We start from the raw sequence: 22,188 nt of genomic DNA, 5'->3' as shown, positions 1-22,188 counted from the left end.
TTTATAAAATGTAAAATGTTATGTTTTTTTGTCAAAAATAATGACCACCAATGGAAAACACTAGACTCAATTTTAATTAGGTTTATTAAATGTATGTATCATTTAAAATGGTTGATTTTTGGAAATAGAACTGAAATTTTCTGTATATTTGGAGTCTTGTGAGTACACAGTCGTAGTTTGGAATGTGAGAAATCTTTTCAAAAACTTGAATCTGTCAGAAAAAAGACTAACCTCATTGCGAGTAGAAAAGTGGTAATGGTTTTCTTCGTCTGCGAGTCACGGCGACCTCAGGCTTCTCTGAATTCTTCTTTGTTGACCTTTGTTTGTCAGCCGAGCCGGCGTCGTCCAAGGAGAACAACTGCCTGAACGCGGCGAAGGCATGCAACCTCAACGACACCTGCAAGAAATACCGCTCGGCCTACATCAACCCGTGCACCGGCAGGGTGTCTGCATCCGAGGTCTGCAACAAACGCAAGTGCCACAAGGCTCTCAGGCACTTCTTTGACAAGGTAAGGCAAACAAACGGAGCGACGGGCACATATTCAGGTCTTGGATAGAGATTTGTTTGGCAGGTTCCCACCAAATACAGCTATGGGATGTTGTTCTGCTCGTGTCCGGCTGGAGACGAGATGGCGTGCGCTGAACGCCGTCGCCAGACCATTGTGCCTGCTTGCTCCTACGAGGACAGGGACAAGAGCAACTGCTTGTCATTGCAAAAGGCCTGCAAGACCAATTACATCTGCAGGTGATTTTGAAGTTTCACGCTCTGATAGGACTAGTTCAGACATGGGCAAACTACGGCCCGTTGGCCACATACGGCCCATTAGGCTTTTTAATCCGGCCCGCCGATGTTGTCCAAATATTTTTTTCCCCCCAAGATGGCGCCGTCACGCAGAAGCCAGTGGCAGTAGCTCTGTCCAATCTTATTTGTTTTTCGGTATTATACAGCCCCACCATCTTTTTTTTTTAATGACATTTTAATATTTCTTAATACATTCCTTTTTACTTTACTTTGTACTTTATACTTTTTACGTTAATGATGAGTGAAGAGTATGTTAATACTTTAGTCCTTTTTTCTGTTTATGTTTAATATGTACTGTTAACGGATGCTGTTTTTTATTTGTATCGTATCTTGTGCTGATCCGGCCCATCTATCAAATCTTTAACGTCAAAGTGGCCCCCGGCCCGAAAAGTTTGCCCACCCCTGGACTAGTTTCATTTTTGAACATGACAAATTTTGCCTTTGATGACTCGAACGAACAAGTTTTGAAGTTTTAAGGTAAAAGTTGTGTGCTGTAATACAACAAATTCAAAATTTTGAGGTGAAAAATTGTGTTCGGTGAACAAGCAGTCAGCATGTCGGCGTCGCAATCCTGAGGTCGAGGGTTCCATGCCTTGGGTGGGTTATCTGCGGGTACTCCGATTTCCTCCCACAATTTGCCAAACAGGTTTAACAATTTAGCATTAAAAAAATCTTTCTGTAAACTGAAAGTTTCGTTATTTTGACATGACAGGTTACCTGAAAATTATTGCGTTTTGATAAAACAACTTCCATAATTCTATGAGGACTTTCAAATTACAATCTGAAAAGATTTATGCTGTAATACAACAAATTCCATGTTTTGAAGTGACTTCTTTTACAATCTAAATCAGACAAGGTGTGTTTTGATGAAACAAGTTTCATCCTTTGATGTGATAACTTGTCAGGTATAAGTTTCCTGAACATAATTGTTTTGTGCCTTAACATTTCACATGAAATTCGAAACCTATTTTAATATAATGCGTAAGTAGTTTTTTCCCGTTTTTACAATTATGTTGACAGACTTTCTTTTGTTTTTGAGCACTAGCTGACCAAAGCCTTTACGATCACGTTGAAAAACCTTTTACATGTTTATTCAGATTGTCTATTTTAAGAGAGATAAGCACAGTTCTTAAGAGTTAAAGCGCAACATTGGTCATGTTAATGGAAAGAAAATTGCTAGTTTGCTTCCAGCTGATGCCAATCATGTCAATTGAATGGAGACCGTTTTAAACCTTTCAAAAGCAAACGCTTCAAATTATACGGATGATGGAAATGAGCATCTGACACGCGTACCATTTTTCACTTTTATTTTTTTTCCTTGTCTACCCAAATTGGTATTTTCAATACTTGGTTCAATCTTGAGAATAAGGAACTGTATTTGCAGGTCTCGCCTAGCGGATTTCATCAGCAGCTGTCAACCGGAAGCTCGTTCAGTTTCTGGCTGTCTGCGGGAGAATTACGCCGACTGCCTACTGGCGTACTCGGGCCTCATTGGTGGGTTCCGCTTTCTTTCGTTTTTTTTTTACCGCTTTTACTCTTAAAAATCTTGAAAACACATTCTGAGCGTGAAAATGTTTCCCCGCAAGGTGTTGCCGTGTCGTCACACTCGTGTTTGGCTCAGATAAGACGAGCGAAGGCGACGGCTTAGCAAACTAATTGATGAGTTATTTTATTCATGAGAAAAAATAGCGCAAGGCAACAACTGTTGTTATTTTTTTTTTTGCTTTGGAAGTTTGACGGGATTGGATGTATGTTTTCACTTTAGTTTGGATTAATGGTCAGGTTCCCTATGATGATATTAAGGGGAAAAAAGTACTTATCCTATGGCATTTAACAAAATAATGGAAGTATGAACTGTTGCTCATCCATAACATTTTGTAACTAAGCTAGTTTCACAGATACTTCCTCCAATCAGCTGTCAGGCTCTAACAAAATAAAATGGCTGAATGTTAAGACCAACTGTATGTGTGTATATATGTATACATGTATACATGTATATATATATGTGTATGTATATATATGTGTATGTGTATGTATATATATGTGTATGTGTATATATATGTGTATGTATATATATGCGTATGTGTATATATATGTGTATGTGCATATATATGTGTATGTGTATATATATGTGTATGTGTATATATATGTGTATGTATATATATGTGTATATATATATATGTGTATGTATATATGTGTATGTATATATATGTGTATGTATATATATGTGTATGTATATATATGTGTATGTATATATATATATATATTTATATATATATATATATATATATATATATATATATATATATATATATATATATATATATATATATATATATATATATATATATATATATATATATATCTATATCTATATATATATATCTATATCTATATCTATATCTATATCTCTATCTCTATATATATATATATATATATATATATATATATATATATATATATATATATATATATATATATATATATATATATATATATATATATATATATATATATATATATATATATATATATATATATATATATATATATATATATATGTATATGTATATGTATATGTATATGTATATGTATATGTATATGTATATGTATATGTATATGTATATGTATATATATATATATATATATATATATATATATATATATATATATATATATATATATATATATATATATATATATGTATATGTATATGTATATGTATATGTATATGTATATGTATATGTATATGTATATATATATGTATATGTATATATATATATATATATATATATATATATATATATATATATATATATGTATATGTATATGTATATGTATATGTATATGTATATGTATATGTATATGTATATGTATATGTATATATATATATATATATATATATATATATATATATATATATATATATATATATATATATATATATATATATATATATATATATATATATATATATATATATATATATATATATATATATATATATATATATATATATATATATATATATATATATATATATATATATATATATATATATATATATATATATATATAGAATCAATTTATTTATGTCTAAAATGTATTTTTCTGCATTGTCACCCTCTTGCTACTGTAACAATGACATTTCCTGAATATGGGATGAATGAAGTTATCTAATGTTATGTAATCTAATAATCCTATATTAACATCAACCATCTCAAATTTAAACCTATTTATGCCACTTTCACTCACAATTGAAAGAAACAGTAAGAACTAAAAATCAAACCTAAACAAATCGATGAGAAACTGATGTAATTTTAAGGTTTGGTAAGCCACACAAAACGGTAATAAAAAAAGAACATTGTACTGAATAGTAAGCAACAAATGTTGTTTTCAAATTTAGTAATGAAAAATTAACCGTCAATTCTGTCAAAATAATCAATCTTGGAAGTCCCTTTACAGTATCAGCAACACACAAATAAATCTAAGGCCAAAATCAGACTAGGGCAACCAAGGCAGGTCATAAAAACTTGCCCTATTACATGCCTTATGTTTATCGGTGCAGGTACGGTAATCACGCCCAACTACGAGCGCTCCCTCGGAATCAGCCCGTCACCATGGTGCGACTGCAGCAGTAGCGGCAACGACAAACCCGAGTGCGACAAGTTCCTCAGCTTCTTCACCGACAACATATGCTTAAGTAAGTGCTTTATAACTCTGCCCCGTCTAAACCAGAATCACATTCATTTTGTTCATTCACTACCACAGGGAACGCCATCCAGGCTTTCGGCAATGGCACCGACGTGGGCGCGTGGCAACCCCCGATCGAGCCTACGTTGGCACCGGCCAAAAACGAAGACAAACCGGACCTTAATGCCGACCCATCCTATCACATCTGTGAGACATTACAGGTAAGATAAGGTGGCCCGTCAGATGAGTGGTTAGCGCATCAGCCTCACAGTTCTGAGGTCTTGGGTTCAAATCCAAGTCGGTCTACCTGTGTGGAGTTTGCATGTTCTCCCTGGGCCTGCGTGGGTTTTCTCCGGGTACTCCGGTTTGCTCCCACATTCCAAGAACATGCTTGGTAGGCTGATTGTGCACTCTAAATTGCCCCTAGGTATGAATGTGAGCAAGAATGATTGTCTGTATCCTCACCTTGTGCTCAAAGTCAGCTGGGATAGGCTCCAGCACCCCCCGCGACCCTTGTGAGGATAAAGTGGTTTAGAAAATGAATGTATGAATATACAGAGCTAAGGCATTTTTGTTAACAGTTAACCTAAGCATCTTATTATTACTTTTACTTTAATAATCGCAACATTTTTCTGCCTTCAGGCCCAAAAATTGATGTCCAACCGAACCGAGGATTCGATTCTATGCACGGTAAGAAAATCTTGCGTTTCTACTCCGACACGTCAACATGTCTTCTCCATTTTAAGCCAGAAAACTAAACTATTAAGGGACCGACAACTATCATCATTTTTGAGTGTCTGTACATGAATTTGAGTATTTACAGCGGTTATATTACTTTTTCACTCAGACTGGTGGCTCCAACGCCATCGCCAGAAGCTCGTCACGGGAATCACCACGTGCAAACGTGCCGCGGCTTCTCCTCTCTCTGAGCTTGGCGCCAATATTCCAAATGGTCAGAGTCACCCTCTTGTAAAGACAACAAATCGACGAGTTGTGGGGACGCAAAAACTTTTTGAGGAAGTTCTCCTTTTACATGTTTTAACAGGGGCTCATGAGACGATCCATTACAAATCTCTGCACAGGCTTGCTGTGATTTGTCATGTCGACCCTAACTGGAATCATTTAAACGAGAAAACGAGCAAAGTTTTGGGAGTGAAGGTTATTATTGTCCGCAAAACGCCAGACTTTGGACACTGGACATTTGTTGTTAGACTTTTTGGATCCAGGGACCACTGGAACGCAACCCTAATGGGAATTTAACTATCATACCAAAATAATCACCGGACATGTATTGGATTCATTGACGAATCGGATACATAAAAGTTAGTTCTGTAAAATGCCTAAAATGTTGATGTTTGAAAATCTTATTTTGGAAGAAACTAAATATACAGTGGTACATCGAGATACGATTTTTTTTTGGCAACTCGCTTGTAACATAACAAACCAATTTAAATGAACTTGGATTATGATGCGACACACAAAAATAAATTTCATCTAACATTAAACTAAACTTAATTCCAACTTTGTTTTAAATTTTGATACCTTTCTTCTTCCGGGTTGTCCCTATTTGCCCCGACTCCACCCTGACTTTCAGATGCACCTTATGAAGGGTTGTTTGCTTTTGTATTCCCTTCAAAATATTCCCGAAAATGATGCACACAAATGTCCTCACAATAGGATAACGTACGACCACTTGCCAAGGAGAAGTAATATATACACCATTTGCACTGACTAACAGGAAAAAAAAAAACAGAAGAAATGCAACGCTTCGCCCAGTGCTCGTAGAGACAATACACGAGGGCGTTGCGGGGAGAGACTGTGCCCATGATGTTTTTATGAGCAGCCTTTTGCATTTGCTGTCTGCTGTTTGTCTCAAGATGAATATTATCTCAAAATTATACTCGTATCTCAAATTGCCTGTATGCCGGGGCACTCGTATGTCGAGGTACCACTGTACAAAGTTAAACTGTCTGTTTTCATGAGATTTACTGTTCAGAGTCTGAAATAGGGAAAATTTAAAGCTAAACTGGATCTTTTAACTCATTCACTTCTCTGGGCATAAAATGTAATTGAACTATGGAGGCTGTCATTGAGGATCTTGTATCACTGCCATTGATGGTGATAGCACGCTGTGTTAATAGCAACTGATTTATTGACATTTAGTACAGTCAAGGGCAACCAACATTTTGTCAATAAAAAAACTTTTAGCATTTTTTGCGGGGTGGAAAATAAATCCCACTTTTTGTGGGAGTATCCCTTTTAATAGGGAAAAACTTGAATGTCCTTATTGACCAAAATCAACGAACAATTTTCCCTTTTCAAGTTCAAATATGCTGTCACTTGCAGCCAATTGCCAAGTAATGAGTCAAAATGTAAAAATTAGTTATTTAATGTTGTATAATTTGACTCTTGGATTGGTTAAAAAGCTATCAATAACAATTTCTTGATTACATTTTTTTGTCACATAAATTGGGGGATACTGTCATCCAAACTGTTTGTGTGATGGAAAAATATTTTGTAAATATCAAAAGATAGGAGGATATCATCTGAAATACTGGTTGATTATTCTTAAAAGAGAGCCACCATTTTTTCTTCAAATGAAAACAGGGGAATCTCATGTTGAAATGTAGTTTGTTCGTGTTAACCAGAAATGGACAAGATGACTGGCAAGACTGGGTTGTTATGTATTTGGGAACGAGGGCATCACTAACGCGTTGTCGATAGTGATGAAAACATAATCTCAAACACAGACCTGCTTTGTTGTGTCCGGTGGGCAGATGCCCCTATTTCCATATACAATTAAGAATGTGTATACATCTACTGTATGTCTATATTTGGTCTGGTACATGAACAACATCAATTCAAATAAAAGGAATGATTTGTCGTAGAAAATGCCAAACGCATCTTTGTCATGACTGAAAATGGGAAGAAACTTCAATGTAAAAGACGGCAAATAAGTCCTTTAAACAAAAAAAACATGTTTTTGCAAATGGGTCCACATATTAATGCTTGTACACGTGGTTTGGGGAACTCTATTGTCAGTCACGTCACATCAAAGGACAAGGACGCCAGCCCGAGTAGAGGACAGACAAGAAATGGGAGGGAGGGGGGCTGTCTGGTCAAGAATATGGCCCACCTGTTTTAACACAGTGATGGACTACTGGACCAAGGGAGCGCACAAAAGATTTATTAGACGTGCCAGCAGCTCCAAAGAGACACCAAATGTCCTCTACGTGGCAGGCATAAGCATGACCAGTGTCCACATATTAAACAATTGAAGCATTTTATATTGAGACAGCATAACGCCAATAATTCAAAAAATATTTGGGGACCAGTACTTAAAAATAGCAATACTATAATATCTCTCATCTCATTTTCTGAACCGCTTTATCCTCACTAGGGCCGCAGGGGGTGCTGGAGCCTATGCCAGCTGACTCAGGACCAGAGGCGGGGGACAGCCAATCACAGGGCACAATAAAAATAAATGAAATAAAATCAGATATAGGCTTTGTCATCATCATTGACTCGACAAAAAGCCTAATTGTCATCATACCCAGCTGGGTATGAGGAAATTGGTAGTGCTTCTCCATAAAGCACGTATTCCCACACAAAGGCCTAAATAAGTGATCATTTCAGACTCGTTGGCACTCTGCCGTGATGGATACATCGCAACACCCGCCCTGAGCGCAACCAAATCATGGCGAATGCAAAAAGCTTGCCCCGCCGATGCCAACGAAGAATAAAATAGATCACTTACCTCTCACTGTCTTCTTACTTACCTTCAGTCAGCCAGCAGGAGGAAGATCACCGACCAACGTCCTTCATGTTACCTCACCCCGAAGTTATTACACAGAAGGGATTGTGTGTCGTGCTACCGCAAGTTCAGAGTCCTGATGGGTGTGGGGAAAAAAGCTGTCCTTAAGCCTATTTGTCCGTACTTTGTGAAACCTGTAGCGCCTGTCAGAGAGCACAAGGAGACACACAACCATTCATGCTCAAACTCATACCAAAGGGCAATTTAGAGTGTCCAATCAGCCTACCATGCATGTCTTTGGAATGTGGGAGTAAAGAGGAGTACTCGGAGAAAACCCACGCAGGCCCGGGTAGAACAGGAAAATTCCACACAGGTGGACACACCTGGATTTGAACCCAGATCTCCTACTGTGACGCCAATGTACAAACAACCATTCATACAATGTACTATTATTTTACTTTATTTTTCGGAGGTAAGTCTTATCAGCTTAGTAATAATAATAAGTATTTTATCACCATGTGATTGGTGGCGTTAACTTAATTTACTCTCAACTTCAAAAAGATCGAATTGAAAATGTATTAGAAATATTTGAAATGTAATTGTTCATTTTGTAAACATTTAATTTAAAAAAATAAAGAATAAATGACCCTTAGAAAACCCTAGATGCCTGAATGTATGCAGACATATATAAGTGTGGTAACCACAATATTATCGCGCCCATCGAATTTTCTTAGTACTGCATATGAAAAAAATCATCACTCACTCTCTCTGAAAAACTTTATAAAGTTCTGAGGAAAAAGTAGATAAGGAGGATGACCTTTAAGAACGAAGCAAGGGATTGGATTTCTGTTCCTGAAAAAGAAAAAAAAACATTTGCGAGTAAATCTTGGAACTCTTTGACGGCGATTAATATCCAGTCCATTTTAACTGGGCGTCTCAATGGATTGGACATCCATCACTGTGAATGAGTCCCATCATCACACATTTGTACACACTAAATGATACAATCTTGTCCAAGAAAATAGAAAAATAAATTATCAGGACTCACGCAGAAGCAGACCTATTGCAATTGTACAATAAAAATGTTTTTAAGTAATGTGCATCTGAGTAGTTGACTTCAGGCCATAGATGGGGGACACCCTGAATTGCTGGCCAGCCAATCACTGGGCACGAGGAGACGGAAAACCATTCACGCTCACACTCGTCCCTAAGGACAATTTAGATTGCCCAATCAGCCTACCATGCCTGTTTTGGGAGTTTGGGAGGAAACCGGACTACCCAAAGAAAACTCACGCAAGCCCAGGGAGAACATCCAAACTCCACACAGGTGGACGTGACCTGGATTTGAACCCAGGACCCCAGTGGGTGGGCATACCGGTCCCTGAGGGCCAATGTGGGTGCAGGTTTTTGTTCCAACCGATCCAGCATAGACACTTTGACCAATTAGATTTCTGCAGAAAACAAGAAGCACCTGACTGCAATCCAATGATTGCCCTAGTAGGACTCACCAGATTGGTGAAAAGGCGTCCTCTTTATGGATTAAAATGAAAATCTGCACCCACTAAAGCGCTTTCTGGAATAGTTTGCCCAGCCACCCAAGGCAGTTAATATGTCTTTCTTTGTAAATTCAAAATATCAAATTATTCTTCCATGCATGTCTTTGGAATGTGGATGGAAACCAGAGTACCCAGAGAAAACCCACGCAGGCCTGGGGAGAACATGCAAACTCCATACATTTGAACCCAGGTCCTCCACTGTGAGGCCGATGTGCCAACCAATCAAGCCGCCGGGCCGCCCTGTAAAGGTTTTAATAAAAAATAGTAATAATAAAAGATAATTCATGGATGCAAGGGTTAAAAGAGCAAGTTGAATTTAAAAATATGGACAATCTCAGCCTTGTTCCAATGGAACAAATCTTTACATTTTCCCAGACTGCAGCTGTACCCAAGAAGAAATCAGATCAGGGACATATGACACATCCTGATAGAAAATTTGTCAAACAGGTGACAAGAGTTTGCGGCACTGCGACCAGTCGCGGGAAACGATAAGCAGCAGATGCCGATCACGGTGCAGACGGAGGCCTGAGGGTGGCTTCCATAGCAGCGAAAATTCGCTAAAACACTACAGATGTCATTATGATAGCAAAGACACAAAGTGCCACATAAAATTTGCCTCTTTTTTTAAATGCTTGTCAGGCAAGTGTACTTTTAGGGTTTTCGACAATGATGAAGTATTGTTGCAAGGCATGATAGCAAATCTATCGTTTTTTTTAATATAAGCGACAAAGTACATGACATTTTTAAAACAAATCTGAATAGTTAAGTTTACATTAAGATTCCTGTTGGATTTCCTACTTCAAATTCAGTTAAACTAAAGTCAACTTTAAATAAAAAAAACTAAATTAACCCTAAAATGATGAATTTGATTGTTCTTTTTCAGTGACAGATGATGTGAAAATTATAGACCTTTAATTGTGTTTTTTTTTTCTCAATCATTCTGTTCTGTACAGACAAATAGGCTTAAGGACAGTTTTTTTCCCCACATCCATCAGGACTCTAAACTTGCGGTAACACGACACACAATCCCTCCTGTGTAAGAACTTCGACAATTAGGCTTTTTTTCTGTTGATGATGACAACGACAAAGCCTATGTCCGATTATTATTATTCTGTGTTCAAAGGTTGATCTGTAGTAAACCTCCAATATATGTGAACTGGGAGGTCTGGCATGGATTGACATCTATCAATGTCAACGACAGTTAATGTTTTAATAGTCTAATAACCACATTTGTAGTAAAGATTGTCATTTTAGTCTATTTTGAGTCTGGCCACCTCACAAAATGATTTACAGCAAATGTCAAGTAATTTCGGGGCTTTAGAGTGTTGTGCGTAAATCCCAATTGCAGCCAGATTGCAGTCGCAGCCGACACTTTGTATTACCAAACGAGCAAGAGCGCACGACTCTGCTCTTTCACTTGACTTCTCCCACGATGACATTTCCAACTGACTGATCGGCCTTCCAACGTCACAGATTCCACTTGGTTCCGGCTTAGCAACCACTGAAAATGGTGTTCCCTGTTCCGAGATCTGTGTCACTTCCTGGAACATTTTAGCATCAAAAATATGAAGGGATTAGTTCAATTTCAACTTTTTAAAAAGATTAACCATCCCTGCTAAAAACACGCTAGATTCTGTAGCAGCAAAACTAATAGCAAAACACAACAAATGCAGTTTTGCTACAGAAACCAGCATATAAAATGGATTTTTTTTTTACGTACGTAGTTGACCTTCATGTACCTGATCATTCATATTGATTCAGACCTCTGACGAACAATCCAAACGGTCCTATTTCAAAAATCCACATCTGGAACTAAGAGAAATCTGAGAAACAGTGAGATTATTGACAAATATTTTTTCTTGAAAACAATAAGTCTTGACATTTTTCTTTAATATTCCATCATGTGGTTGATCTTTAACTCATTCACTGCTATTGCCAGTGAAGCTGAGCTGGCTGGCATAGAGTTATCGTGTTTTACTGCCATTAGCGGCACCAGGCGTCCAATCCAAACTGTGGGTGGGTTGTTAGATTGCTGCCAACCCTCCCAGTCAAAAGAGATCAGACGTCTAGCACCGCCAATTGCAGTCAATGACTTAAAATAAACTGGTGATTACTGAGAAACAGCCCGTCTTCTCATAGTAAGCAAATGATGCAACGTAACGATTTTTTTTTTTGCAACGTCAATGCCCGAGAGGTTTAAAAAACAAACAGTATTTAAAAGAAAAGAAAAAAAAAACAAGACTATCAAAATGCCTTTAAATGTGCTATTAAACAGGAATCGTGTTAAATATCAAAACAACAGAAATGCTCTTATTTACAATCACCTTGTAAATTGAAGAAAAACCAAAAAAAAACACTTGGCCCGGTTTGTCTGGGAAAGCCCGCCAAACGATGGGAAAGTGACAGACTTACGTTTGTTCAAAAGCAAACACTGTACAGCTTGGAAAAAGTGGGGGTTCCCTTCCCCTCGCTCGCAATACAAAAGGGAACGGCGGGAAAAAGGCATAGAAAACAAAGAAGCGGGGAAGGCCTCGCTTCCAAAAAGGTCCGGGGTAAGATTTTCCAGTTTTAAACGCTTAAAGACAGACGCTGCAAATGTACACTTCCTTCAGGCAGCAAATTGTTTAGGACTCGGCGTGCAAAACAACCAAAACTACCGACGCTACTAACGAAGAAGAAGCGATAGGCGGTGCGGGGTGGGCGTCGGCCACCCGCAGCTTCACAAATCAAATGCATAGCGATCGGCGCCTTGGCTCACGCCGGGCGAAAGGAACGAAGGAGGCGTTTGACAACATTCCGGGCGCGCGGGTTGGAAAAGTTTAGCCGTTCTGAGCGCCACTCCTCAAGAATCGAGCAGCCGGACGGCTTTTCATTTGCGGGACGATGTCCGACGTCAGGAAAAGCGCGGCGCTCAGACGCAGGTGCCCTGGTGTGTGGGAGCGAGGGCTTTTCGGTTCTTTGACGCCAGAGACTTATCCTTAAAATCCGAGGCTTTCTGTTGAGAAACGTCGATCAGAGCGCTGGCCACGATCAAACCTGTCGACAGGTGGGGCAAAAAATACAAGTTAAAAATGTGCAAAATGGAGAAAAGAAGAAAATGAGAAACATGATACAGAAAGTCTTGATTTTTTTGAAGGTTTTCAAATCCAAAATGGCAGTGTTTATTACCTGACTGTCCGGGTGGTGGTAAATTTGCGGGTCCTGATGGTAGCCGCATGAGGACAGTCAACACAGCCGCTTTGCCTCCAGAACACGGCTCCATGGCCACGGGTTTCGGGGCGTTCTGAACGTAACATACGGCGAAAAAAAATTATTGGTTACACATCAACAGACAGACTTTTAAGGATGTTTTGTAATGATGAAAATTACAACAGAAGGATTAAAAAAAAGCTGTCAATGGACTTCAATGGTAGGGAATGAGTTACATTTGTTGTCATTAAAATGTTATTTCAGTATGAATTTAAATGTGTGCATTTAATTTTTGATCAGTATACATTTACATTTCATATTTGAATTGAATGGAATGCCTTTATTGTCATTATACAAGTACAATGATTTTAAAAGCTTTCCATAAAGTACACCCGTTAATACTTTATATACAGTGGTACCTCGAAATACGAGCTTAATTCGTTCTGGGACTGAGCTCGTATGTCGATTTACTCGTAACTCAATTGAATGTTTGCAATAGAAATGAACTAAAAACTAATTAATTTGTTCCAACTCTTTGTAAAAACACCAAAAACAGGATATTGGATTGGAAAAACATTTTCATTTGTTCGAATTTGCCATCTATTAACAAAGTAACAAATAACTAGTGGTTTAATAGTACTAACATGTGTTTAATTGTACAAAAATTGGACACAAATGTCTTCACAATAGGATACCACATGACCACTTGTTAAATAGAGGTAGTATATACTCATATTAGTATATATTTGCACTGACATGGCGAAAATTAAGTTATATATTGTTATATGGCAAAATCAAAAATGTAATTTATCAGTGAAAATGGCAATATTACGAAATTAAATTCGCCTTGTTGCTTATTTTTACCAGAAGTTGTTTGGTTTCACGGCCTTCAACTTTAAGCGACGTAAAATCTGTGATAACACAAAACTGCTTCTCTAATAATATTAGGCGAATGAAGTATTATTGTGTTATAAAACTCATTTTTACAGACTTGGTGACGTAAAGCCAGTGTGAAAAAAATGTAAATTGATTTTGATATTGAAACATTTGTTTGTTATTTTGATTACTGTCTTTCTACTGACTTTCTATGGCCAATATAGGTGACAGAGTTTTAAAAAAATGTTTTTTATTCAATGCGAAAAGTGTGCCTTAGCTCAAAAATGGTAGGGAACAAGTCAACATTGGCTGGGGCAAACATATTATTCCCAGACTTCTCCAGAAACCTCTCCGCGTTCATTGTGCCCATGACATGTTTTTCACGCGTGAGACACCACCACTTTGTTGGCCATTAAGTTTAAGTGTTGGTCTTCTTACGACAGCCCCTGTCAAGCATGGCGGACGCGCTTGCGGTTCTACTCCATCGTTACGTGACCAATTAAAAAAGCCTTTGTCTCCAAAGAACGGCTGCGAAGACCAGCTTTTGGACATTTTGAAATTCTGCTTATCCAAAAATGTTCATTGGCCAATCAAAAGGGTTTGAGAGGCTTGTTTCTAACACCCAGTGCCGTTAATGGCAATCAACGTCTGGTCATTTCAACTGGTGAGGTTGGCGGTGATCAAATAATTGGATGTCCACCGCCGTCAATGCCATTAAAATGTCTTTATGCGCACTTTTTCCCAGAGCTATTTTTTTTACTCTTTGGCTGCCATTTAGTACGACTGACATTCCATTTGGAATGTTTTGAACGTCTACCAGTGATAATCTCATAAATCCACAGCAGAAGAATGATTGGACACCACATTACTGGATGTATATCATCGTGGCATTAAAATAGTTCATAACAACAATGCCTTCAGGCAAAATAGCTCATCTAACTGTCCGATATTCCGAAGTACTCTGTGATGAATAACTCCAAATAGACAGCAACACAAAAGGATTCCAATTAAATAAAAAAATATGTTTCCGTCACAGCATACAAATGATGAGAGTGAGCCCGAACATTAGCGTGCGTCTGCTGAGGCGCAAGCGCCACATTCAAGGGCCATCAGGTTGTCGGTTGGCTTCACGAGCGCTCAGGTGATCCTCACTAATGAGTAGCTACATGCCAACATGAAAAAAAAAAATGGCAGTAAATTGTCTCATGCTAATGACAAATAAGAATGGAGTGCACGTCGGTGCTTTCACGGATGACTACGTGAGAGTCTTTGCAGCTGTTCCGAAATGTTCTTGCCGAGCAGAGATGAATGGTAACTGGTTATCTGCCATTGACGGCAATAGATGTTTGATCCATTTGAACAAGTCCCAGTTAAAAAAGGATTGGATATCTATTGACTTTAGTGGTTGTTATTAAGTTAGTATAAATGTCCTCTTATTTGTGTTGACTGTTTTATTTTTTCCTTTTTTACAATATAGAAAATGTAAAAAAAGGTGGTTAACTGTATTATTTATTGTGTATAAAATAGTTATTTGTTTTGAATAGTTTTAAATTAAAAACAAGCATAAATATAAATGATTTATTCATTTTTTTCAAGTAAAAAACAAAAAGGTCAAAACTACAAATAATAAAATAGTTAAAATAATTATAACATTATAAATTATTTATATGTCTAATGTTTGATATTTGTTTTGAATAGTTTTAAATTAAAAACAAGCATAAATATAAATGATTTATTCATTTTTTTCAAATAAAAAACAAAAAGGTCAAAACTACAAATAATAAAATAGTTAAAATAATTATAAAATTATAGATTATTTATTTTTTTAATGTTTGATATTTTTATAACTCTATAAAATCATTATTTTATTTTTTAAATTTATTTATTTATTTATTTTTAATCATCCAATCCCTGTCCAAATGGATCAAATGTCTATTGCCTTCAATGGCAGCCAGAAAAGCAAGTGGTCAGTTAGATAAACGTGTTTGTTATGCATTCAATGACATGGACAAGTGTACCAAACAGTTAAATGAAACCAGATGCTGAGCAATTAGGCTTACAACAACAACAACAACAACAAAAATGAGGTTTATGTTTATATGCTTAACCTTCAGATGCTGGCAAACAATGCTATTAAATAATTCAATTGCTCCTTTCACTTGAGTCAACATTGTTTTGCCGTTTTTCCAAACCAGCACATTAGTAAAGGTTATAAAGTAGTAAGTATAGATCACTTCATAATTAAACTGCTAAAATTAAGGCATTTGAGAGATTTAATTTCGGGTCATTATTCTGGCTAGAAAATGTAGATAACACCTGTTTCTTTAAAAATAGTTTTTGACAGCCTCATAATGGAGTCGGAGTTTTGCCAAGTGGTGTTTGTTGTTCTCCTTGCTTTTGCTCCATAGAGGCTTATATTTGTGCAAACAGAAAATTAATTTGTATTACTAAACTGAATCTGAAATGCTTATATATGCGTGTGTATATGTATCAATGCATGCGTATATCTATATATGCATGTATATATGTATCTATGCATGTGTATATGTATCTATGCATGTGTATATCTATCTATGCATGTGTATATGTATCTATGCATGTGTATATCTATCTATGCATGTGTGTATATGTACATATGCATGTGTGTATATGTATCTATGCATGTGTATATCTATATATGCATGTGTGTATATGTACATATGCATGTGTGTAAATGTATATATATGCATGTGTGTATACGTATATATATGCATGTGTGTATACGTATATATATGCATGTGTATATGTATGTATATATATATATATATATATATATATATATATATATATATATATATATATATATATATATATATATATATATATATATATATATATATATATATATATATATATATATATATATATATATATATATATATATATATATATATATATATATATATATATATATATATATATATATATATATATATATATATATATATATATATATATATATATATATATATATATATATATATATATATATATATATATATATACATATACATACACACACACCACACACATACATATACAGCAGAAGGATGATTGGCAGTCCATCATTGTCAATGACACTGACATAGTTGGTTTCACAGTCACAGAAACCTCAGGCATTCTTCCCCCTCTTTGTTTCTCTCCACCGGCCTTCACGACGCCATAACGGGTCGCTCAGCGCTCCGCTAATGGCCTATGTAGTGGCTGGACACCCGTCGCCACAGTGATTTTATTTCTCTGTATGGCAGCTGACATGTAGGCGGTATTGACTGGGGAAACACTGGTGCTTCTCCCATGTCAATTGAAGCACGGAGAACCCTTTTATTGCTCAACTCAACGCTTTTATCCTCACTGACTTTGAGTCTTCTGCCGCCGCCGCCAAAAACATTTCTTTTCTGGTTTCTATTACTGATGGGAAGCATTTAAATGATTGTAAGAAAGGTCACGTTTTTCTTTAGACTTCAGCTTGCCTTTCGAAATATGCTAATATGACCTTCACGTAAGCATTCTCTCCTTAGGACTATTTTAAAAATGAGGATGTATTCATATGTTATAAAGCCCATGGATAGTGAGTAATTCATCATTCATATGTAATTCACATTACAAATTTGTGCATATTCTAGTGACATTTATTAAAATGTTTTATGGATATTAATCATTAAATCGTATTATGATTAGATCATTTAGAGCAGTGATTTTCAAACTTTTTTGGCCACCGCCCCCTTCACCGCCGGGCCAAAATGCCAACGCCCCCCTCTTTACCCCTTTCCAACGAACGAAGCTTAAATAAATAGAAGACAGGCGCCTCAGATATTATTCGCTAATTTCGTTTCTTTTAATAGACCAATGCGCAGTTCACCTCGAATCATAAAAATTGATAGCTGATGCATTAAGCCGGTCGCTGTGCGCATACGTCTGTGGTTAAGCGTTGCCGGCGCGCTATTGTGTGCTCCTCTGCGGCTGACTGGATGGTGGTGGTTTCCCCAGTCGCCTGCATCGACGATAAACTCGCGACAATTAGTGATATACGGTATATGCGCGCTGCTCGTGAGTGCTCGAGCAGACAACGTTTCTTGTTTCAATAAAGCTTGTTTTTTGTCGACTTTTTATTACAGACAATCAATTTTTCCGGTCTTTCTACAAACACCAACGTCACATTTTACTGTAATTGCTCCATCGCCCCCTTCACTATTTCAACGCCCCCCATTCGCCTGTTTATTCGTCAGCGCCCCCCTGAAAGTTCACACCGCCCCCCGGGGGGCGGTACCGCCCACTTTGAAAACCACTGATTTAGAGGTAGGTGTGATACTGGAGTGTGAAGATAGCGAGGACTTCTGATGTTGCTCACAGTGGGAAATTTTGAGGGAACATTGTATTTTTTTAATCAATACAGTGGTAGGTACCTCGACATACAAGCAATTTAAGATACGAGTAAAAGTTCGGGCAAATACTGTTGTATAATGTTGAGATACGAGACAAATTTTGATATACGAGCATACAGCAGACGCCAGAGGCTGCTAATAATTTTTTTTTTATTAATTATTTATTTTTAAGTGTGCATTGTAATCCAAGTTCATTTAAATGTGTTTGTTATGTAACGAAATCTGTCTAATTTGAGTACTATTAAACACATTTTATTACTATTAAACCACAAGTTATTTGTTACATCGTTAACAGATGGCAAATTAGAACAAATATAAAGATTTTTCCAATCCAATATACTGTTTTTGTTGTTTTTTTCAGAGGGTTGGAAACAATTTTTTTGTTTTTAGTTCATTTCTATGGGAAACATTCGTTTGAGTTACGAGAAAATCGACATACGAGCTCAGTCCCGGAACGCATTAAGCTCGTATCTCGAGGTATCGCTGTACTATATTCATGTACTTATGCATATTTGGTAAATGTAAATTCAGGCAGAGGGATTAAATTATTCCGCATTTGTTTAAATCGATAACTCACATCGGAAAGTGGTTGCAGCGTATCCGTGGGTAGTCCTTCTCTGGCGTCGAGAACGACAGCAGCTGACGCAAAAGGACGACTGGCCATTTGTTGACGCTCCCTCATCAGTTGCTGGGGAAAAAAAAGTAAAGCATATACAGAATAATAAAAATTAAAATCCATGCAAAAGCCATCCAATCCAATTAAACTTGAATGCTGACAGTGATCCAGAAACATGCAACAGATCAAGTCTGACTGATTTAATGTGACTTTTGTGTACCCTTTTGTGTTTTTGTTTCCATTTCTTAATTATCTCTTTCCGATTCATGTGATGTAGCACTTTGAATCACATTGTTTAATTGTGCAATACAAATAAATTGTGCCTTGCCTTATTGAAAAGAAAAACATTTCCTTTACCACTGACCATGTGTAACAACAATGCACGCCTCACATGATGTTCAATGGCAAAATGGGGTAGCTATTAGAGGCAAGGACACTGCTGATTGATTATTGGATTTGTGAGAAGCTCAGGTTTGCTTGATTAGGCAGTCCAGACAATTTGGCCAGATAAACAGCTGTTAGTTATCAATAAAATCAATTTTAAAAAGAGCTTACATTCATGTCTGACAAAGAAACAGAACACCAATTTGCTTGTTGAGAGAATAGGATAATGAGGTCATTTGTTTTTTTTAGGTCAATACGAGCATACTAAGTAAAAATATGCATCTCACATCCAGTTTTTGAGAAACAAAACCTTGTTCTGGTCGCTATCCTCTATTGCAGATTTAAACAGTCAGTGAAAAAATAATACGTTTCAAAATTAAAGTTGCCGGCTTTCACCTTCCAGAAAGAGAAATGATTATCTGATTGGATAGTGTATACATTCATATTTCTCCCTGTTTTTACTCATCTCTTTCTGAATTGCCTTATCCTCATTGCCTTATGTTCGCAGGGGGTGCTGGAGCCAATCCCAGCTGACTTCGAGCCAGAGGCAGGCGACACCCTGAATCGGTGGCCAGCCAATCGCAGGGCACAAAGTGACAGACAACCATACACACTCACATCCATACCTAGGGGCAATTTAGAGTGTCCAATAAGCCTACCATGCATGTCTTTGGAAAGTGGGAGGAAACCGGAGTACCTGGAGAAAACCCACGCAGGCCAGGGGCGACGAGCTAACCACTCACGCCACCGGGCCATATTGTCTTTGTTTTTTTTGTATTTTTTTTTTTAAAGAGCTCTTCTTTGGAGGTTGTCTGAAAATGCATCCTTGATTATTGATTATGTAAATTGTTCTACTTGGAAAGCACTTGTTTTAATTCTAGCTGCTGGATGGGGTAAAGAGGCTTTGTATTTACGCTGATGCCACTTTTGGAGCACATTATGCTACCCTTAGGTGAGAATGCAGCTTAATCAGCACTTTCAACAAAATTAGGATTCTTTAGGAAAAGGCAACGACTTGACTTCATTTTCAACTTAAATAAAATTCACCTTGTTATTTTTCTCTCGAAAGGTGCCCCAATAATCGGCCACAAATAATTACAAAATTAACTCAATTCACTGCCAGACTAAGTACATCTATACTAGTATTTACAGACTGCGAAAAAGTTAGTACGATGTATCTTATAAGCACCCATAAACTCAATGGCTGCTATTTCAATTCACAGTGGTAGGATGATTGGACGCCAAATGATTGGACAAACATCATCATGAAGGCTGCAGAAAGAGTCAACAGCGCTAGAAGTTCAATTCAATTTGGCAGCGATATCTCTTCCCATCAATGGTATTGAAAGAGTTGATTGACAAATATTTTGCTAATTGATTAATTGTTGTTTGACCAATAATTTCCACATAACTGAGCCTCATTAGGGATTCTATGATTTTCCACATCGCTTATCCCTATAAGGATTGCGGGGGCCTAACCCAGCCTCATGTAATGTCTCTGTGTGCAATAGGCGGAGCGTTGCATTTTTTCAGTGTTTTTTTTCCTAGTTAGTCAGCGCGAATGGCGTATATAACACTTCTCGTTGGCAAGTGGTCGTGCGTTATTCTATTGTGAGGACATTAGTGTGCATCATTTTCGGAATATTTTGAAAGGAATACAAACGCAAACAACCCTCGATAGGTTGCGTCTGAGAGTCAGGGTGGAGGCGGGGCAAATAGACCCAACCGGGAGAGCAAAGGTATAAAAATGTAAACAAAATAAGAATTAATCCAAGTTCTTTTAAATGTGTTTATGTTATGTTACGAGCGCGTTGTCGTGCAGTTTCTCCGCTCCGCGAAATCTGTGTAATTTTAATAATATTAAACATATTTTAGCACTAAGTACTTAGTATTAAACCACTAGTAATTTGGTACTTTATTAATAAATGGCGAATTAGAACAAATAGAAATGTTTTTCCAATCCAATATCCTGTTTGTGGTGTTTTTTTCAGAGGTTTAGAACGAATCAATTTGTTTTTAGTTCATTTCTATGGGAAACGTTCGTTTGAGTTACGAAAAAAATCGACATACAAGCTCAGTCCCGGAACGCATTAAGCTCGCATCTCAAGGTACCACTGTATATCAAAATAATGGTTTACAGTAGGGCTACCAAAGTCAGAACACAAATTGTCAAGAAACAAATGCAGCCCTGTTCTAGCGAACGCCATGACATTTTATCCCACTAAAAGCGTCAAAATATAGCGAGGAGCTGTCCCAGCTCAACCTAAATAGCCGCATTAAAGCATTGTTTCGAGGGTAGCGCCTGCGGGAGCATGTCGTAATGCAGAGGAAAAGAAGCACAAAGTGACCCGCTAAGGTGCCCCAAAGTCTCCGAGGCGAGATGACACCTTTTATAGCGTCCCATGAAAGAGCCGATAATTTGCTCGCTCATTGCCAAATGAATAAAGCAGCATATTAATGTTGCGCTTATCGGCCCACTGAAAGGCTCCAGCTTGTGTTCTTGACAAAATCACTTGTTAATTGCTTTTACTGACTTGGCGCCAACCTTTTGTGGTCTGTTAAAGTTATTCTATTTTAAGGTGTGGGTTATTTTGACGATTGTATTCTCGGCACATTTTTCGGCATAACCGAAGCTTCCCCCTGGCTGGCGCTTTGTGGCTTTAAATGAAGTCTGCAACGTGATAAATAAGGTTGCAGCTATCTGACATTTAGGATGAATGTAGTTGGATTTGAAGAGTCGATGTTGGAAATTACAACAACAACAACAAAACATTGGTGCACCTACATCTTACTTTATCTTTTCCTGAAGGGCAAATTTCCTCATTGTTGACCTTGGGGGCAAAGCTAGCCAGCTTAAATTTATAGATGTGTTGTCTCTATAAGATGTTTAATAGTGG

General features: G+C 37.2%; 2 protein-coding genes across 2 annotated transcripts in view; one reads left to right on the top strand and one right to left on the bottom strand.

Annotated features, from left to right (window-relative positions):
* The window catches only part of gfra1b (gdnf family receptor alpha 1b), an 11,124-nt gene extending 4,862 nt beyond the window's left edge, over positions 1–6,262 (top strand). Inside the window, exons 4-10 of the mRNA XM_077739696.1 lie at positions 331–509; positions 573–745; positions 2,187–2,296; positions 4,371–4,505; positions 4,574–4,716; positions 5,138–5,185; positions 5,343–6,262. Of these exons, the coding sequence (XP_077595822.1) occupies positions 331–509; positions 573–745; positions 2,187–2,296; positions 4,371–4,505; positions 4,574–4,716; positions 5,138–5,185; positions 5,343–5,468 (914 nt within the window). The 3' untranslated portion in view covers positions 5,469–6,262. The remainder of the gene's footprint in view (positions 1–330; positions 510–572; positions 746–2,186; positions 2,297–4,370; positions 4,506–4,573; positions 4,717–5,137; positions 5,186–5,342) is intronic.
* A 5,412-nt stretch (positions 6,263–11,674) lies between these two features.
* atrnl1b (attractin-like 1b) overlaps positions 11,675–22,188 on the bottom strand; it is a 48,224-nt gene continuing 37,710 nt past the window's right edge. Inside the window, exons 26-28 of the mRNA XM_077739030.1 lie at positions 18,869–18,979; positions 12,974–13,088; positions 11,675–12,841 (exon numbers count right to left, since the gene is read on the bottom strand). Coding sequence (XP_077595156.1) covers positions 12,717–12,841; positions 12,974–13,088; positions 18,869–18,979 — 351 coding nt within the window. The 3' untranslated portion in view covers positions 11,675–12,716. The remainder of the gene's footprint in view (positions 12,842–12,973; positions 13,089–18,868; positions 18,980–22,188) is intronic.

Source organism: Stigmatopora nigra, chromosome 18 (assembly GCF_051989575.1).
Source record: "Stigmatopora nigra isolate UIUO_SnigA chromosome 18, RoL_Snig_1.1, whole genome shotgun sequence".
Taxonomy (NCBI): Eukaryota; Metazoa; Chordata; class Actinopteri; order Syngnathiformes; family Syngnathidae; genus Stigmatopora; species Stigmatopora nigra.
This window is presented reverse-complemented; position numbering and strand designations above follow the sequence as displayed.